The sequence below is a fragment of the Coffea eugenioides genome, chromosome 2, assembly GCF_003713205.1.
Source record: "Coffea eugenioides isolate CCC68of chromosome 2, Ceug_1.0, whole genome shotgun sequence".
Taxonomy (NCBI): Eukaryota; Viridiplantae; Streptophyta; class Magnoliopsida; order Gentianales; family Rubiaceae; genus Coffea; species Coffea eugenioides.
In genome coordinates this window covers 38,145,185-38,164,555 of record NC_040036.1, presented here as the reverse complement: position 1 = coordinate 38,164,555, position 19,371 = coordinate 38,145,185, and the positions used below count along the sequence as shown (strand labels likewise).

The window sequence follows — 19,371 nt, the reverse complement described above, 5'->3', positions numbered from 1 at the left end:
GTTTGAAACTAGAATCATAGAGTTTCTTACGGTATAAAATTTAGAGTTTGAGTCAATCTCTATAAATTCCAGAAAATTGGTAAAGTTGACTGAAAATTCTTCCCTGCAAAGTAAAAATAGGAATGTTGTAGTAGCTTATGGCTCAATTTGGACCAACTTATGAATTGAATCTCTTTGAGGTGTCTTCTAAAGATTATTAGTATTTGAAGTCTAGTTTTTAACAGGCCAAGTTGTATGAATTTTTGATAGTCATAACTCAAGTTATGAGTTTTCTAAAGGAATGGTGCATACTAGGGAATTTTGGTGTGTTTTTGGTGCATTTTGGCCGTGTGATCACTTGGTGAAGTGTGTGTACTAAATTTGGTGGTTAAGAGTGAGTTTTAGATAAGAGGAACTGTGTGATTAGAAGTATTATTAATAAGTTAGTGAATCATAAGTTAAAACACAAGTACGCGAGAATTAAGGAAAATAGACTTGAACCGACGTGCACCGTTTGTTACCGGTTGAATACTCCACTTGACCAATACTTTCTTACCCTAATCTTCTTGTTTTTATTTCACCTAATCCTCCCTAAATTACCCCTTAAGTCAGCCATCTTTGTTGACTAAGGAAAAGGAAAGAAAAAAAGAGAAAGAAAGCTTGGCTTTGACAAGTGTCAAAGATCCAAGGGTTGGTTGACCAAATGAGTTTTCTTTCTTCTTATCTTTCTTCTTGGTTCATTTTTCTTCATTCCCTTCTTGTGTTGGCCGAAAATTGGGAGAGAAAAACAAGAGAGAAAACCTCCAACTCCAACCTTGAATCTTGCCTTGTTTGAGTTGAAACCACAAAACTAAACCGATTAAACTTGCACCAAGGACCTAAGGAAGCTTGTTGTGGAGTTGTTTGGAGAGAAATAGCTTGGTTCTTCACTTTCTTCAAGTGTTTTGGAAGGTATAAGTCTAAACTCCCTGTTCCTTTCTTATTTTAGCAAAGTATGGGATAGATGCCTTGAATCTTGAATTATGTTGGATGATACTCTAGTTTTGGTGAAAATTGGCGAATTTCAGCTAGGGTTTGTGATTTTTCAGTTTTGACTTATGATGTTTATCTCTAATATGTTGGTATTGAGCTTTGATATGGATTTGTGAGGTGATTAGTAGCATGATTGTGATTTTTAAGGTTCAAAAGCTGAATTTCCAGCTTTGATGAGTAGTTTTAGGGTTGATATGCAAAATTCCAGTATTTGGTGGTGAATTTCAGTTCTGCCCTGTTTTTGGATTCAACTTGGGCTGTGAATTTCTCCATGTCTTTTATTGAATTAGTTTTTGGACAAAACTTAAAAGTTATAGGGATTTGAGTGAACTTTCTACCTGCAAAATTTCAGATCAATTCGATCATTGTAGCTTAGGATTTGACCAGAGCACTTCTGACTGCATAAAAACTCTAATATTCCTGACTTGTTTTTATGTGCGTCTGACCATTCACTTTTGACTCTGAAAATGCGAGAACTGGATATTGATGTCTTCATAGGAAATGTAGGTCTATGTTTTAGCTTCGAAACACCATAAAATTTACCTTGATCCGATATAATTAGCTACAGTTACGTCCAAAACACCGAAGGATGACAAAACTGCCATTTATCCGTTCTTCTTTAAACTGGTTTCCAGCTTTGGTCCATAGTGATAAGTTATTATTTGGTTTGTTTGGTTGGTTTTGAGGCCTTGAATAGATGAATGTTGTTGGTTATCACTTGTGGTTGGATTGAAGGGTTGTTGGCTTGTGAATCCAAGTTGTACTTTGATGGGAAAAGTAAGAAAATAGGGGAAATGCTGTCCAAATTTCTATTACTTGCTCTTATGAATATTAGTGAGATGTAAGGTTTGATTTTAGGGTTAGTTGGATCTTAAGTTACATATGTATCCTTGAATGTACTTCAATAGTAGTATATGAGTTGTTTTTTACCAAGATTTAATATCAACTAAGATGAAAAGTATTAGTTTTAACTCGAAAATTTTGAATTACATTTTGCTCACTTCAATTTGGGATTGGTTGTTCTTGCAACTACTGATTTCTAGAATTTTCTTTCGTTATGTTTGCATTTGAGAAATGACTCAAGATTTTTCATTATTTGGAAGTTCAAATGTTATTATTCACTCTAAAACAGTATTTTCATATTTGCACTAGTAATTTCTTTGGTAATCCGGAGTACAACCCGGAAGGAAACTTTTGACATATCTCTTGCTCGTATTGGTGAGTATTTCTTGCATATTTGTGTAGTAAATAATTGTGTACTTGTTGTGAATATTTGGTTGAGTGTTAAATGCTTTCCAATGCCTGTTAAATGGATTTTCGATGGGCGAATGTGTACTTTATCGCACTTGACCCAAGCAAAAGTGGATTTCACTGATTGAATGCTACTTGTGCATGAATATAAGCCTTTTTACTGAACTGGACCCTTGCCCTTCGTTGCCAGCCAACTCAAGCCAGAAGCGGATTCGGTCGGGCGGCTGGTGACCCTGGGACAGTGTTTTGGTATACTCGAGTATGACTACTGTGACGGCCCCATCTCCCCCTAGGGCGTACCCCAGGGTTCGACGAGTCGCCTGCCCAACTCTCGCCGGGACTCACTCCCTCACTACAAACCTCAAACAAATTACAATATAAATCTCAAATATACATCAAATCATACATACCCCGAGTACCAGAAAGTAAACCCTAGAAAAGTTGATAATTATAACCACCACAATAACTATATACATCTTGCCAATTAACTTATAACAAGTACAAGTTCACTCATCTAAAATCAAAACACTAAACACCTTCCCGAGCGATCCCCCGCGTCGGCCCCCTGCTAAGGAAAACAAATGTAATGGGGTAAGCTATATGCTTAGTGAGCAATCATGGGGAAAAATAAAACTCACATAATTAAACAAGTAAATCAGGATATTTCACATCAATAACAGAAAAGTAACATCACAAGTGTAGGATACGGGTGGCTCCAAAGCCAGTTCAATTCCCCGAACTTGAACGCCTGTTGACACTCCGTCAACCAAGTACTCATGGTCCGCAGACTTCACTTAAAGTACTAGATAGTGTCTCGAACCTTAGACAAAAGGTTACAACTTCCATGAAGATAACTCAATCCATTTTTCAGTGTATCCAAGTTAAATTTGCAAAATATAAAACTAGGACTCCGAAGACTAGTTTATCTTTCTCGTGAAAATTTGACGGCATGCCCCTTGTGTTTACCCATTTTCCAGCCATTTATGGCTTCAATATTTTACTCAATCCAACCCAAAGTTATCCATAACACAATTCCATTTCAATAGCCATTCCATAGGCTCCAAAACAATACGAGAACAACAATTAAGCTAATATCAAGTGCGAAAACAACGTTTACAAAAAACAGTTTTGACGGGTTTTTACGGAACGGGCATATCCGAGGCTACGCTTATCGGATTGAAATGCAACTTATACCATTTCGAAGCTAAGACGAAGGCCTACAATTTTCATGAAGAGCACTTAGGCTAATTTTCAGTGTAACCTAATCAAATTTCCAATTCATATAACCTGGTTCCAACTATTTGGCTAATCAACCGTACTGCATTCAAATGGCCATATCTCAGTCTACCAAGGTCCATTTAAGGCGTTCTTTGTGGCGTTGAAAAGCTAAGACAGGGTACTAAAACTTTCATGTTTTGGCAAATGGCTAAATCCGAACGGAGTATAGTGAAGAAACACAGTCAAGAAGTCTGAACTGTCCACGCGGAACACTGGAATTTAACCTAGAGCAGCGAGGGTATTTTGGGCTTTTCATGTCCTACGTTGCTTCGATTGAGCTGAAATTTTGTAGGAAACTATAAAATACCATTATCTACAACTTTCATGTTTTATACCAAGCCTAATTCGGCCTCTAACTATACGAACTAGAACCGGACAGAACAGGGTGAAATTTTTCCAGAAATCTGGAATTTTTGGTATTTCAAGCCAAACTTCACATTTATCTTGAATCTACCACTACCATCACCTTTAGAATATCATACACTATATATATACATCATATAACACCTAACCCACAAGAAATATAAGCAACTAAATCAAAACCCTAGCTCAAAATACAATCCTCTAATCATCACAACCACGTGAAAATAGGTATCACTAGCTCAATTCTAAGCTTAACAACCAACTTGATTATGATTAATGGAGAAGAAAAGGGTGATCAGCCAATATACCTTAAGTCAAAGCCTTGCAAGAGTGATCCTCCACCATTTCTTGAAAGTTTTGGTTCCCTTAGCTTCCCAAGCTTCCAAACTAACAATCAATCGGTTTAGTTTTTCTTGGTTGCACTCAAATGATTCAAACTCAAGATGGATTGAATTTGTTTCTTTTGCTGTCTCTCTCTCCCTCTTAAGCTCGGCCAAAACCAGAAAAGAAATGAAGGAAATGAAGGAGAAATGAAGGATAAAAGGCAAGAAAAAAAATAAGCAAAGAGCCATAGGGTGGTGACACTTGGCACCACCAAAGCCATGCAAATTTCTCTCACTATCCCTTGCATTTTTGGCCACCAATTTCGGTCAAAGCTAGCTGGAAATAAGGAGATATTTTGCTCAAGTATTAATGAGCTCATGTGGTAAGAAAGTGGTGGTCAAGTGGTGCGGTCAATCGGTAGTGCACGGTACCCGTCGGTTCGCGCCGTTTTTCTTAAAAACACATGTACTAGGGTTTTTACTTCCTATTTTCTACCCTTGTATCATTGCTCCTAATCACATATTATTTCTTACTTAAAAGTCACTTTTAATTACCAAATTTGATCCTTGCTCCGTACCGAAAAAATCATCCGGCGAAAAATCGCGAAAACCCTAATTTGCTCCAATCTTGAAAACGAAAAGTGAAACCCTACTTTCTAGATTCATTTGCACTTATTATGGGGTGCTTGAGTAGTAGGGCCATAATAAATGAATAATTTCCAAATAAAAGGAATTTTAAGAAAAATGTGATGAATTTTACAATTTCATAGAATAAAATTAGGGTTTTGAGTCAAATATGAGAGATTTAAACATAGTCACAAGTAAACTAGGGTTTTTGATTAAAATTTTAGGGTTTCTAGTCTTTTAAAACAAAATAAGGTTTTAAATCAAACCCAAAGAAATAACTTTAGTATCTTCCCTGAAACAAAATAATGTTTTAAAATAAAATGAACTAAAGAAACCGTAAAACAATAGCATCTTAAAAGTTGGGGTGTCACAACTACGAAGGTTGGTAGAGAACTGACCAGTGAATTGGCTAGTGGCGGGAAATGAAATCAATGAATGAATATCAAGAACACTGAAGGAGTTTTCACTTGCAAAAAAGAAAAAAATGTTTTCTAATATTGGAGGGATAAGGAAAATAGTTGGCGAATGAATGAACGAATGGCTCCACGTGAGCATATATCCTTTTAATGAGTGTGTTTTCGTTGCTTTAGATTGTGAATGTTTTCTCGATTGATTGTTATTAAATGACTAATGTTCTTGTTTCAATTGCTTGATTACTTGTTTGGGAACCTCACAGGGCTTTTAACTCATTCCTTTAACTTTTGTTTTCCTTACAGGAGATACAAGCGAGGGCGTGAAACTGGTACATGCTAGCATAGTCTAATTTTTGAATTTTTGCTATTGTACTTGCGCTAGTGCTCGATTAGGGTTGAATGTATCTGGAATTCACAACTTTTGTTATATTTGGGATTGTATGAATGTTTGAGATAGATATGAATGTAAGTACACGTTCCAAGTTTGGGAACTGTTATTTCACTTACTCTTGAGGTTATACCTTATTTTATTTGTTAAGAGTGGACGAGTCCTGGCGAGAGTTGGACAGGCGGTCCCCCAAACCCTGAGGTACGCCCTAGGGGGAGATGGGGTCGTCACAGTATCTCTTTCTTTACAGAAGCAAACATCAATAAATTGTTGCATAATCATTGATTATGCTATTTCCAGCAACATCATAGCAAAACTTAATCTCCTCTAACAAAATATTTAATAGATTCATAAATCAATAACTGTTCCACCTCTAAGCAATTCAATCATCAACTAGAATTTTATTTGCAATTTATAAGTAACAGTCAATAACTATATTACCTTTAAGCAATCCAACAAGTCACATGACTAAACTTCCTCTTCGTAAACCTCTCTATTGGAGTCAAGAAGTTTTGTAACTAATTGAGCAAAATCTATAATTAATGCAGCTTTTTTCTTGGCATTTTATTGTGAAACCATATTAATATCACAAAATAGCAAATACATCATTTCTAAATAAAGAAAAATAGTAATTTAACTACCATAAATATTATGTGCAATAAAAGTAATTTTTAACAAAATAAACAATATAAAAATACTTACATTTTCCACCATATAACCAATCTTTAGTGAATATTCAAGCCTTTACATTCTCTGGCAAGATCGTACTATGATATTTGTTGATAATTTCACTACCAACCCTGAAAGCAGACTCTAAAGCCACTGTAGTAATAGGGATACTCAAAATGTCTCGTGCCATTAATGAATCACTGGATATTGGTTTTTATTTTCTTTCCAAAACTGAAGTACATCCAAATCTTCTTTGATAGAAGCCTATTCTCATTTAAATACAAATCCATCTGTGATGTATTCCTATTCAAGTTATAGTGTTATTTCTCATACATGGTAAATTCATCTATCTCATCAGTAAGATTAGAAGAAACTCTCTCACTAGAATATGCTACTTGTGAATCTGCCATAATTGAGGGATATAATTGCATATAATTATCAAACATCAAATGCAGTTTCTCACGAATCTCCCTCATATATGTAGAAAAATTCTCGAGTATATGTTTGTCAAACAAAATTATATACGTTACAACATAAAATGTGGATCCAATATCACAACAAAACTTAAGACAAAACTGTAACACTTCCAATATTTGTTAAATTTATCATGCATCGTCATAGCCATTTGAACAAAACCACCATCTAAACTATGCATTTCTTCACAAATTAACTGATGATTTCTAAACCCCATGAAAATATATATTAATAGCAGGATAACGAGATCCAGAAAATAATGTAGTGATATCATAAAACAGTTTCAAAAACAGACATATGCAATGGACCTTTATCCACTCTTCATCTGTTTGATACCATTTATAGTTTGGATCAACTAACTGCAACTCTTGAAATGTTTCTCGATGCTCCAAAGCAAATTCACACATAAAATATGTTGAATTCCATCTTATTGAAATATCCTGTTGAACTTTCTTTTTACAATTCATAGAGACTCTAGCAATTCAACAAATTTGACTTTTCTTGCTTCATTTGATTGTACATACTTGACAAATTCCTGAATTTTTTAAAGAGGTTCCTCAACTATTTCTAGCCATACTTTTACTATCAAGTTTAGAATGTGTGCTCCACAACGCACATGAAAGAACTCTCTATCACACACGAATGGACCAGCAATCTTCAAATAACACTTCAAAACATTCACCAAAACATCACTGTAAGCTGTATTATCCATAGTCAATGAGAAAATTTTCTTTTCAATTCTCCATTCTTTGAGTAAATCCATTACCCTTGTCACCAAAGAGACACCATAATGTGGTGGAGGAATATGACGAAAATTCAATATCTATTTTGGAGCACCCAATCTTTATCAATATAATGAGCTGTAAGCGCCAGGTAACCATCTATAGTGGATGAACTCCATAGATCAAATGTTAAATGTATTCTACTATTCACATTCTTTAAGGCATGTTTAAGATTTTCTTTTTCTCTCGAGTACACTCTCACCATATCTGCTTTGATTGTATTTCTTGATACAGATTTTGCCTCTCCATTTAAGAAGTTGTACAAATCTTGGATGCCCTCATGTTCTACAAATTCAAAAGGGTAATTGTATTTTATAATAGTAACTACAGTCTATTCACGATACATATGTTGATCCAAAGGAGCCCCAAAATTTGTATTCTTTAACTCTCTCCACTTGCAAGAATCAAAATTCTTGAGCATATTAGATGTTCCAGAATTACCTTTTAATAAATATGTTTGTGTACATCAGTAGTCATTGATACAGTATCAAAACCATTCCAAGCAATTGATGTTTGCCTCCTAATATGCTTGGTTGAACTTTCTTCTATAGCTTCTCCACTTTTAGGTATAGAGTTTGTTGATAAAACTCGCTCAATATTGTGCTCTTCTTCTCCTTCCATTTGAACAAGTACCTAATATTGATTGCACCAGAGAATAGAAAAAAAAATCCAGATCTTATTAGACCTCCCAATTCGCCCAAAACTAAATAAGAAACAAAAACTAATTGATCAATGACAAGATGGCATGAAAAATAAAATAAAATAAAATAGAAATATCCTTAGTGAAAGTACTTTTGTTTGAACATAACTCTCTATCAGAAGTAAATAAGAAACATGTGTAACTTGGATGTTCAATAGAAGTAATTGTGAAAGAAAGAGGGAGAGAAGATAAAATTTGGCAATAACTTGAAATAGTCCAAAAGCTTGGCAGCTAATCTCCATCTTGTGCATTTGTATATGGTGCCTTTTCTATGAAAGACATCAAAAGTTCACATGTAAGTGGTAGAAACCAATGGATGCATTGCATCTCAATTTGGCTGCTTAATTAACTCAGCAAGTCATCAAGAAGAAATGATATTTATTTCCCAAAAGAGTTTCTCGCAATCATCTTGAGCTTTACATTTAGCATACACGTTAAGCAGAGCATTTGAAGCAATCTGGCAAGAAACATGGCCTTGTTTAATAACATGGCTATGAAGACCCTTCCCCAAGTTTACATCTAATATTGCAGCACAAGACTTAATAGTATCTGCAAAACTTGATAATCAAGTTTAAAGCTTGACCAACATTTTAACTTATGGAAAAAGAGAGAAAACACTTCTTTCATCTTGTCAACCACAATCTAACATTGCTTCAGTAATAAACACTACAAAACTTAACTCGAGGTTGTCCCATTTAACATGGCCTAACATTAAATCATCAAAAGATAATCTTGAAATTTGAGTTTATCTTCAACTGTAGTTTTCATTGGATAAATACTACAAATAAAGATATCTCTATGGTGCCCATTAGCCATAAAGGAGACTCATGAGTTCACAAGTAGCATAAATGTTTGAAAAAGTAACAACCAGCAATTCTGTCGGAGGAATTTCATCAAACAAATTACAGGTGTTACCAAAGATTAGCTGATTTAGAAGGCCAACCACAAATTATGGGAAAACATTTTGCAACAAGAAGATTCTGACTGGTGGGCTTGTGAAGAAGAATCGAATTTGAGGCAAGGTGTAATGGGAAGAGGGAAAATAGATTATAGGCATTACCAAAAATTATTAAGCACTAAAAGGAAATGAAAGAGCAATTAGCAGAAAGAATTACATATTTGTTGTGCAAAACCAATAGAAAAGAAGAGGCAAAGAAGGACCTACGATGATGATGAATTTGGGGCTGCTTTGTTTTTAGGGCACGACACCACAGATAAGAGAATGTTGAAATTTTGATCTGTGTCCATCTAATGTTGCCGCTTTTAGTCATTTCTTTTATTTGATTTTTATTTGGTTTTTAAGTAAATGAATGTATATGGTTTTTGTGTATAATCCATGTAAGTCCATTTAATGGTTTTACTTTGGTCAACCAATTAAAACAACTGCTATAAATGGATAATCAAAAACCATTTAATTATGCATTATATGGATGGATAAGTGGATATCATTCCAGATTGCTACCTCTAATCACAAATATCAAACAATATACCATTTTTATTCTATTCAGTTATCATGATGTATGGAAAGCACCTTACTTCATAATCAATAAAGGTGTCTTAAAGTAGAGATTAAGCTTATTGATTTATGCATGTTGGTGAAGGCAGTGGTGTTATTGACAACAATCTGTTTGAAAAGGCACTTAGAAGTTAGAATTGTAGGGATGGAGACAAAGTGGCGGCTTTGGGGACAATTGCCTCTACCGACCTTACCAAAATCTCCATATCTATATATAAAATTGTAATTTTGCTCCTATACTTAAATGAAATTGCTCCCACTATCCATAAACAAAATTTAAGCATTAGAGAATTCTTCCCACCAAAATCTCCATAGATGCATACAAAATTGTAGGTTTACATTCACACTTAAATAAAATTACTCTCACTGCCCATCAACAAAATCTAAAGTATTAGTGTACACTTTGTTTATATGTCTCTATATCCAAATAATTTAAAACACTTAAAATAAATGACACTACCTTGTTTAAACAAAGAAAAAGACTCAATTTGCATTTATTTTTCTTCTTCGTCTATTTTAATGTGCTACCAATACACAAATCTATTTGAAAAGTTTTTTTTTAAACTTTTTTCACTACACTTTGGAACACACAGACATTGCTCATTTTTTATTTTATCTTAACAAAATCTAGAGAAAATTTATTAGGGTTTTGAGAGGAGAAGTGGAAGAATATTTATTTGGAAAGTGAGATTTGAGAGGTTTTGTTTTGTTGCTAAATTGTGCATATAACTTTTGGCGTATACTGTTAATTAAACTTTTTTTTCATATTGTAATTATTAAAATTTCATATGTTAACTTTATCCCCGCTGAATTTCCTTTCTAGCTTTGCCCTGCTTAGAAGAATCAATATTTCACTAATAATGAAATGAAGTGATTTTAAGTTAAGTTTTTTATAAGCTAGGTGATGGAGTGGAGAAATTTTTCTTTCTACCTATCACAAATTATCAAACTGAAGATTAAATCAAATTGTTAAATTGTTAAGTTTCACTAAGAGCCTAAGAGCCTGTGTATAAAGGGAGCTAGGTGATGGAGTTAAATTGTTAATTTTCATTGAGAGCCTAAGCGGCTAAAGAGACTATGTATAAGGGGCAAGTATAAGAACTTGACTAGATCAAAGAGGTGTTCTGACACCTCCTTTGCATTTTTTTCATTGCAGGTGGGGTTCAAACCCGGGATCTACAACCCAAAGAGGGACTTAGTCTCTTTTTGGTGGCCACTGAGCCAAAGTTTCACTAATTCTGATTGGGTTAACTTTGCTCATAGGTCATATAATATGATGGCAACATAATACATAGTCGGAGAACTTAATAAATGCAAGTTGGGAAACAACTATGCTTTACTTATTGCACTCTAATTTTTTTCAACAAATATTTCAAAATCTCACTCGATGTTTAGTTTACTTTCAAATCCTGATCAACATTTATGTTTGGTTCTAAAAAAGAAGAAATTTTGTATTTTTTTTACTAAAAGAAAAATCCCATTACTCCAAATTAACGTGTTCCCAATTATCACAAAATTTAATGAGTAAAAAGTCATTAATAAGTGGCCAAATTGCCCTTCTTTGTATGAATATCAACAGTTGCTTTCTTTTCTTCACACAATCTCAAAGTTTCTCTCTCTCTCTCTCTCTCTCTCTCTCTCTCTCTCTCTCATAGGTGGAATTTTGTTTTGGTTTTGGGGTGGAGGGGGGCTGGTTGAAAAATTAATTTTTTTTGCTCTTAAAACGTTGAAATTTAAAAAAAAATAACTTTTGTATAAATTTAAACTTTTGCCTTCACCAAAAAAAAATTTAAAATATTTCAAGTTATATACATAAATTTTAATTAAATTAGAGTTCGTCACCCCAAAATTTGTTTTTAATTCCGTCTATGCTCTCTGAACAAGTGTAATAAGAACAAAATGCCCAAATACATGCATGTACAACTTAGTTGTTGAAGTAAAGGAGGACATTTTGACCATTTAACTAGATTAAGTAATATGAACGACTTTTGACTCATTAAATTCCCTACCTGCGGATTGATAGGAATACATTACAAAAAAAAAGTTGTGTAGTTTGAGGATGTATGGTGCTAAAATTGTCCGTTTGGATTAATTACTTTTAGAAGTGTTTTGAAAATATTTTACTGTAGTAATATATATAAAAAACTTTTACTATAGATATTTTTGGAAGGATTATTGGAATATACTTTGGAGTATCTTTTAAAATTAAAATACTTTTTAAAAATTAATACTACCACCCATAACCCCCCTCCCTCTTTCTCCTCCCTTTCCCTTCTCCTCCACCCCCAGCCTTCCCTTCTCCCCCTCGATTTGGTTGCGGCTGAATTGCAACCAAAAAGTACCAAATCTTCTAGTCGCGATCTGCCTACGAGAGAGGGAGGGGAGGGCCGGAGGGTGGCGGGGAAGGGGAGGGGAGGCGATAAGAGGAAGGGTAGGAGGGGAAGGAGAAAGAAGAAGGCAGGGGGTGGTGACGGTGGTGGGTGGTGGTGAGGGAAGGGTGGCCGCAGTAATGGGTAAGGATAGTGGCAGTGGTGGTGGGTGGTGGGTGGTGGGTGGTCGTGATAGGTGAAAATTGTTGTAAAATTTATTTTTAAAATTTTTTTTGTGTGTATTTGTGAGTTATTTTTGATATATTATATAAATGAGATATTTTTTAAGTTATTTTTATTTATATATTACTGTAATATTATATTTAAAATACTTGTTTTTAAAAAATAGGAGAATCCAAACGGAGCGGATAATTTTTAGCACTTTGCAACCCAAAGATAGTCCAAAGGGGTATTTAGAAATTCTCCAGAACTACAGGAAATTCTTACTTCCCTAAAACCTAGATTAGACCCCAAAAGAGCAAAATCCCCCGCCCCACTTGAACATTCCTCTCTAAAAAAGACGTTTTCCTTTGCAGATTACGATTGATAGTCGATGCTTGTTGATGAGAATCCCAATCGGATCTTCAATTAAGCTTCAAAGGGCCAAAAGGGTTCTTCCTAAATGCTCTGTTTCTCTCTTTCCAACCCCTGTTATTTCATGTCTTCAATCCTATGTCCCCTCTTCTCCAAAAAAACTGGGCCTAATCACCAGATTTTAGCTTTCCATAAATTCTCTATACACTTGTTTTGTTCTAATTCTCATACCAAGAACCCTCTTCCTAGTTGAATCCCTCTGTTTTCTGCACAAGATGAGTGACTCCAAGTCCAAGGTTTGTGTCGTCTTTTGTAATTTTTGCCATTTTTAAAGTTGTTTGATTTTTTTATTATATTATTTATCGTATTGGAAAGATTTACCCTTTTCCTTTGTGATGGTTTTGTACGTTAGTGAGAATTATTAGGTTTTTCAGTTCTTTGTTTCTGCTATATTTGTGAAAGTACTGAGAAGAAGCTCAGATTTTTGTGTGTTTGAAGTTGTGTATGAGTCTTATTTCTGGAATTTAGTATACTTGCTTGAAATATTTGGTGAATATAAGTTGAATTTGCAAAAAATTTAGTCCTTTGACTGAAGAATCAACGAACAATTTAAACTTTGAATGTGATTATGGAGCATTGCTTTTAATTGTGCTATGCGTATGATTATAAGAAGTTGTTCTTTCACCCCATTTTACTTGTTTTTAGTAGTACGGGATTGTTTCTGTAATGTTGGGTTGCTATTCCAGAGAAAAAGATAAGTATTGCAATTAGTAAGTATTTTTTTTTTAGTAGTATTTTTTTTTTGGGTGTTAAGTATGTATCAATTGCTTTCCAGTTGAAAATTGTTTATTTTGATTGGTCAATGTGAAATTAGTCCAAAAGAAAGGCATGTTGGAGGATGTGTAAATATTTAGTTGGTGCATCTCTAATTAGTTGCTGTCAGTATTCGTTCTCAAATTACTGGGTGCTAATGTTGCAATGCTTTTCTGGGTGACTTTATGATGTTGCTGCCTCGTTACAAGTCATTGATTAATGAGTGGCCATCCAGTGATTACTGTTAATTTTTTGGTGAGTTTGTGATTTTGCTGACTCGCTATGAGTCATTGACTGATTTATTGCCACCCATTGATCAATGTTACCAGTTCAAGGAAGTCTTTAGGTGGACTTGCCTGCCTTGCATTTTGAACTTACTTTTGTGAAGCTGTTTTTTGAAAAAACTAGATGGTTTTCGCCTTCTGTTTAGTTTTGTGGTTGCAACTTAGCAGTTAACTGGAGAATTTTTTAGTCATTGGAGACCATAGTCTCTTCCAATTGGGGGATTGCTTAAAGTAATATTTTTTGAAATAACAGTTTCTTTCAAACAAATAAGAATCCAATGCAATAGAAAAATATTTTTTTAATGATTTTTCTTCTCCCTTGGTGGTGTTTGGGGAGAGGAGAGGGGGGAAGTTGGTTTTTCTATTGATATCCTCATATGGTGAGTACTTTGATGCTTTTGCTTTTCTTACCTATGGTTTGCTCAATGTTGCTTTTCTTTTCGTATTGCAGGTGTTGCTTTTTGGTTCATTTACGCAGGATGAAACACAAACTATGCTCAACCAATCATTTAGCAACAGTACCAGGATTAGTAAAAAGAAAGAGTTGCAAGTTGATTCTGCTAGCCCTGTTCAGGAGTTATCTTTTGGTAGTTCTGGCAATGACCCTGGAATACAATTTGGTTCAGTGAAAGCACCTGTAGATTCAATTTTGTCTGACTTGCAAAGGGGCAATGAAGGGCATGGTGTAAATTCAGTTCATAAGCCCATGGGAGGTGATCTGAAAGAAAATGGAAGTGTTGACCAATCTATTCACTTCTATAGCAATGGGAATAATGAGTCCAATAAAATTGATGTTTTGGACTTGTCTGTCTCATGTGTATCTGGAAATGAAGATGAAGCTTTTAATAAATCCCCTACCTTGAAAGCACAAGTTCTTGATGGCGTGGATTCAAAGGGAGCATTTTCAAATGGAACAATTAGCGATTCCTTGGATATGAAGCAATTCAGAGAAGCCCATCAGAGGTTACCTGATGGTCCTTTTGTTGCTTCTGCTGACCTTCTGCCTCGAGGTCTGATCAACTCAGGGAACCTGTGCTTCCTTAACGCAACATTACAGGCTCTCTTGTCATGTTCCCCATTTGTTCAGCTTTTTCAGGAGTTAAGAATATGTGATGTTACTAAGGTGTTCACGTCAAGCCCTTAATTCGATCTTTCTCTGTAGCCTCTACTGTTATATTATCTTTTAATCTGTTATGTGTAGACCATTATTCTTATTTTTTTTTCCAATGTTTAGGTTGGCTTTCCAACACTGGCATCATTTGGTTTGTTCATTAATGAGTTTAGCTTGCCAAGTGGTGTGAATGCAAAGAGAAAAGATGTTTCTGTTATTGAAACTGGTCGGGCTTTTCGTCCTGCCATGTTTGAAGTGGTTCTGAAAAATTTCACTCCTGATGTGCCCACTAGCACAGTTGTTAGGCCAAGGTATGTCTGCATTGCACCGTGTATCTCCTTCCAACTTATCCTGATGCTTGCTGTCATAATGATCTTTTTCCCTCTCTGGTTTAGATGATCATTTTTTTAGGTTAGTCTGTTAAGGCTGATAAATTAAGCGTTGCTTTAGAGGCCTTTTTTTCTATAGCTTTGATGATTGAGTGAAAATTTTTGTCTTTTTGTTGAAGGGATTGCATTAACTACTTGAGTAAATCATGTACTAGAAATTCTCAATGCATAAATGTTAATATAGGTAAACTTCTGTAGTTCTTGAGTAGCTTGAGGTTAACAGACAAGCTGAAGACTACTATCTTGAAGTTGATGATTAGTACAGGAGTTAGATGGAAATGACATTGTTGATGGTGTAATTGAGTTCATTGTGCAGAATGTGTTGTTAAGGCATTAGATTTTATTATTCGCTTTTGGTGTTGTAGCATGTGAAAAATTAGGTTCTGCTAGAGAAAAAGTTACCGCATAAGTCCATTTTATAGTTCCTTTATTCCCCCCTCATCTCGTTCAACATCATTATACATGCGTATCTGAAAGCTACACCTGTGTGTATGTTGTACTTTGAGGGCAGATGTCCTGAAAAGTTTGCTCTTTTGTATATTTAGTAAATTGTATTATGATTGACTACATCATTTAGGAAGCCACTATTATCCTTTACAGGCAAGAAGATGCTCAGGAGTTCCTTAGTTTTGTCATGCACCAACTGCATGAAGAATTACTCAAGCTTGAAGGTCAGTCAAGCTTGAATGGAGGAAAATCATATGTTGTTTCTTCAGCTGAAGACGAGGAGTGGGAGACTGTGGGCCGAAAGAATAAGTCTGCTGTCACAAGAACACAGAACTTTGTTCCTTCAAAGCTAAGTTCAATATTCGGGGGACAATTGCAAAGTGTTGTGAGGGCAAGAGGTAATTGTATTTTGGATGGTTCTTTGTTGCAGTTGAAAATATGGTGGCTTAATGTGGTGCAGTTAAGTGGAAATATATTATGATACAAAATTTTGTTTAAGTTATTCTACCTTTTATGTATCTATTCAACATGAAACAAGTCCTTGGTGGTACATGATATGACAAACATAAACGCATTGATGATTGGTTCATTAATTGTTCACCTAGATCTGGTACCTCTTTGGCCTGTATATTTTGGTTTTACTACTTTACATATTTTTGGTGCAATTCATTTCTGAAAAAAGGGTGGGAGAGTGGAGGTGGTTCAAATATGATAGTGATTCAATACTGTGGTTGCTTAGCATTGATATTTTCTGTTTCCTGCTTTTATGCCTTGTGTGCAGTTGACACCTTTTCTTGATTGTGTGATCAGTTAGTTTTGGATCTTTCTTTACATATGTCCTTAACGTTTCTATCTTTGCAATGTGAATAAGTTCTCTATGTAGCATAATACCTGAATTATTTTATTTTTAAAGGTTTATGATTTTTTTTATCCTATTCTTATGTGAAATAGGAAATAAAGCTTCTGCTACTGTTCAGCCTTTTCTTCTGCTCCATCTTGATATCTCTCATGAAGTTGTCACGATTGAAGATGCTCTTCATTTATTTTCTGCAACTGAGACACTCGAGGAGTATCGAACATCAGCAAGTGGAAAGGTAATCTGTCTTTATTACATAATGTTGTATTTTTAGTGTATTTGAAGATCAGTAAGCATGAAAAACTTGGAAAAGGAGGTTGGATCGAAGGTTGTCTTTTGCTTTTCAGAGAGCTTGAGTAGATAGGTGGGAGTTTATAGTTCTCAATAATTGTCAGGCTCCAGTCTGCTTCTTATTTATGATTGCCCTTTTGTGTTGTTCAGATTAGATGAAATATGGTAATTTTAGACCTTTAGGCCTCTTTATTGTCCACCATGAAAACATTTGATTGCATGATAATTGCTTTGCTTATTAGACCTGACATTATGCAGTGTGGTTTTTTCTTCTTAAAATACTGTTTTTCAGTTGCTGGACTTCTTTCTGCTTGAAACAGACATGCAAGTGTTGAATGGATGGTTTGGACACGTTTTTATTTCTGTTTTTAATTTTTTGCCCTTGTTTATTTATTCTTTTGGTAGTTAGATACTTGGTGGCTTACATAATCATAGTTGGATCGAAGTAAAAACTTTCTCTATAGATAATGAAAATGGATGAGTGAATTAGGACCAATTCCTTTAGCTGGGGTTTGTGGGAGGAAGGGGAGCAAAATATGTCTCATTGTGTGCTTTCTGGTAACCATGGAAGATTTATGTATTGTCTCTTGTGTGTGCTTTTATATTGGAATTGCGAGTATAATTGAAGAATCTTGGAATAGCATAATGGGCTTTAGTTTTGATTTAAATGTTCATGATCTGTCAGGCTGGATTTGCTACTGCAAGGAAATCTGTTAGCATACTGACACTTCCCAAGATAATGATTTTACATCTGAAGCGGTTTGGATATGGAACCCGTGGAAGTACCAAACTACGTAAACCAGTGCGATTCCCTTTGGAACTGGTCCTTAGTCGTGATTTGCTCGTTTCTCCAACTACTGAGGTAGGGATCTTCCAGTGCGTCATATTTTCTTATGTAACTACAAGTTTTTGCATAATAAAATAAATACTTTCATGTTTCAGAGTGTTTATTGTTGAATGAGATGCTTCCTGTAGGATGGAATCTCTATTCCTAAGTCTCAGAACAACAACAAACAGGTTCTTTTTTCCCATGATGTCAGTCAGCAATGACAAATTGGGAAAGCAGAAGTGTACTGAGAACCTAGTTGGTTTCTTTTGAGTTTTGTGGAATTGGGAAAGGTTTTAGAAATATGGAGAATTTGTGGCAATGTGTAGCTAGCAGTACTTTCAGCCACATTGGCAATTTTTGGAAAATTGTAAATGAGATTTAGTTCAATTCTTTTGTGTTGCCATTGTGCAGGGACGAAGATACCAACTTGTTTCAACAATAACCCACCATGGAAGAGAAGCATCAAAGGGGCATTATACTGCTGATGCATTCTACCCCAATGGTCGTCAGTGGTTGCGGTTTGATGACGATTCTGTCACTGCCATTGATACTGGCAAGGTACTCCATGATCAGGCCTATATTCTCTTTTATAAACAAGTGCCACGGTGAGAAATAATCTGTCAGTTAAAAGGCCTTTTCTCTGGGGAAGATGAACCTCTTAGTACTCGCAGAACTGCTGAAGCAACTGTGGAAGCAAATCTTGAACACCCAGATGACAGTTGAGGATAACAAGAAATTTTGTAATTCCTGTATTTTTTTTAGAGCTTAACCGGATTATATTGGTCCATTCATTTTTATCATACTTCAGTGTGAGGGGCAGAGAGAGCGACGACAAAATAAAAAGGATTAAAGGCTTTAATGTGTTGAAAGAGGGTTGGTAAAGCTGCAAGTACTAGTAACCAATGTTCTGGACTTCAGAGGCTCGTTTTAAGGGATCAGCAGTATGCAGAATTAGCACTTATGTTGCCTATTCTTCCATGCCTTTTTTTCCTAATATTGGAAATGGGTTTGCGGATTTCATGATTCATGTTTCTGTAATCATCCATTCGTAGCCTAATTTGTATTGAACAATTACCTATGGTTGCTATTAGTTTTAGTTTATCATGAGTAATGTATATGTTAATTAGTATTGTCATCAGTAAAGTGTAAGTTAATTACAAAATAACAATTTTTAGAAAAAAAAAAAACAAATAGCTTAGTTGACCTGTATAGTGTTGACTGCAGGGCATGCACATAAAATTGAGCTCAATCCACAATTAAATTTTATATTTATAAATTTCTAAATATTCTATGGGTTATTTTTTGCAAGTATATAGGTCGTAATTGAATATAGGATATTAAGCGTCAAATTCACAGAAAAGAATTAAGGGTTGAATTCACATAGAAGAATAGACAATCACCGGTACTATTAAAATTTCTCTATTATTTAAACAATCAACAAATTGAAGAAAATAAAAGTATACTAAAATGTACAAGAAAATAGTAAATAAAAGCTTCTTAGATTACGATATTCCTAATTACTCATGTAAATGCAAATTTTTAAATCATTAGCACTGCTATCTTAGTTAATTATGTTGAAATTTCATTATGTTTTTGAGAGCCCTAGTGGTGAATCATCACTGTTTATTATCAATCTATATCTACTCTTATGGT

General features: G+C 34.8%; 1 protein-coding gene across 1 annotated transcript; it reads left to right on the top strand.

The window, feature by feature from the left end:
- Positions 1-12,602: 12,602 nt before the first annotated feature.
- On the top strand, positions 12,603-18,822 carry LOC113761230 (ubiquitin carboxyl-terminal hydrolase 24-like). Its single transcript, XM_027304115.1, has 7 exons — positions 12,603-12,994; positions 14,247-14,918; positions 15,030-15,217; positions 15,896-16,140; positions 16,694-16,836; positions 17,575-17,751; positions 18,130-18,822. Exons 1-7 carry the CDS (start codon positions 12,974-12,976, stop codon positions 18,325-18,327), a joined length of 1,644 nt encoding a protein of 547 aa, XP_027159916.1. The 5' UTR covers positions 12,603-12,973; the 3' UTR covers positions 18,328-18,822.
- The last annotated feature ends 549 nt before the right edge of the window (positions 18,823-19,371 follow it).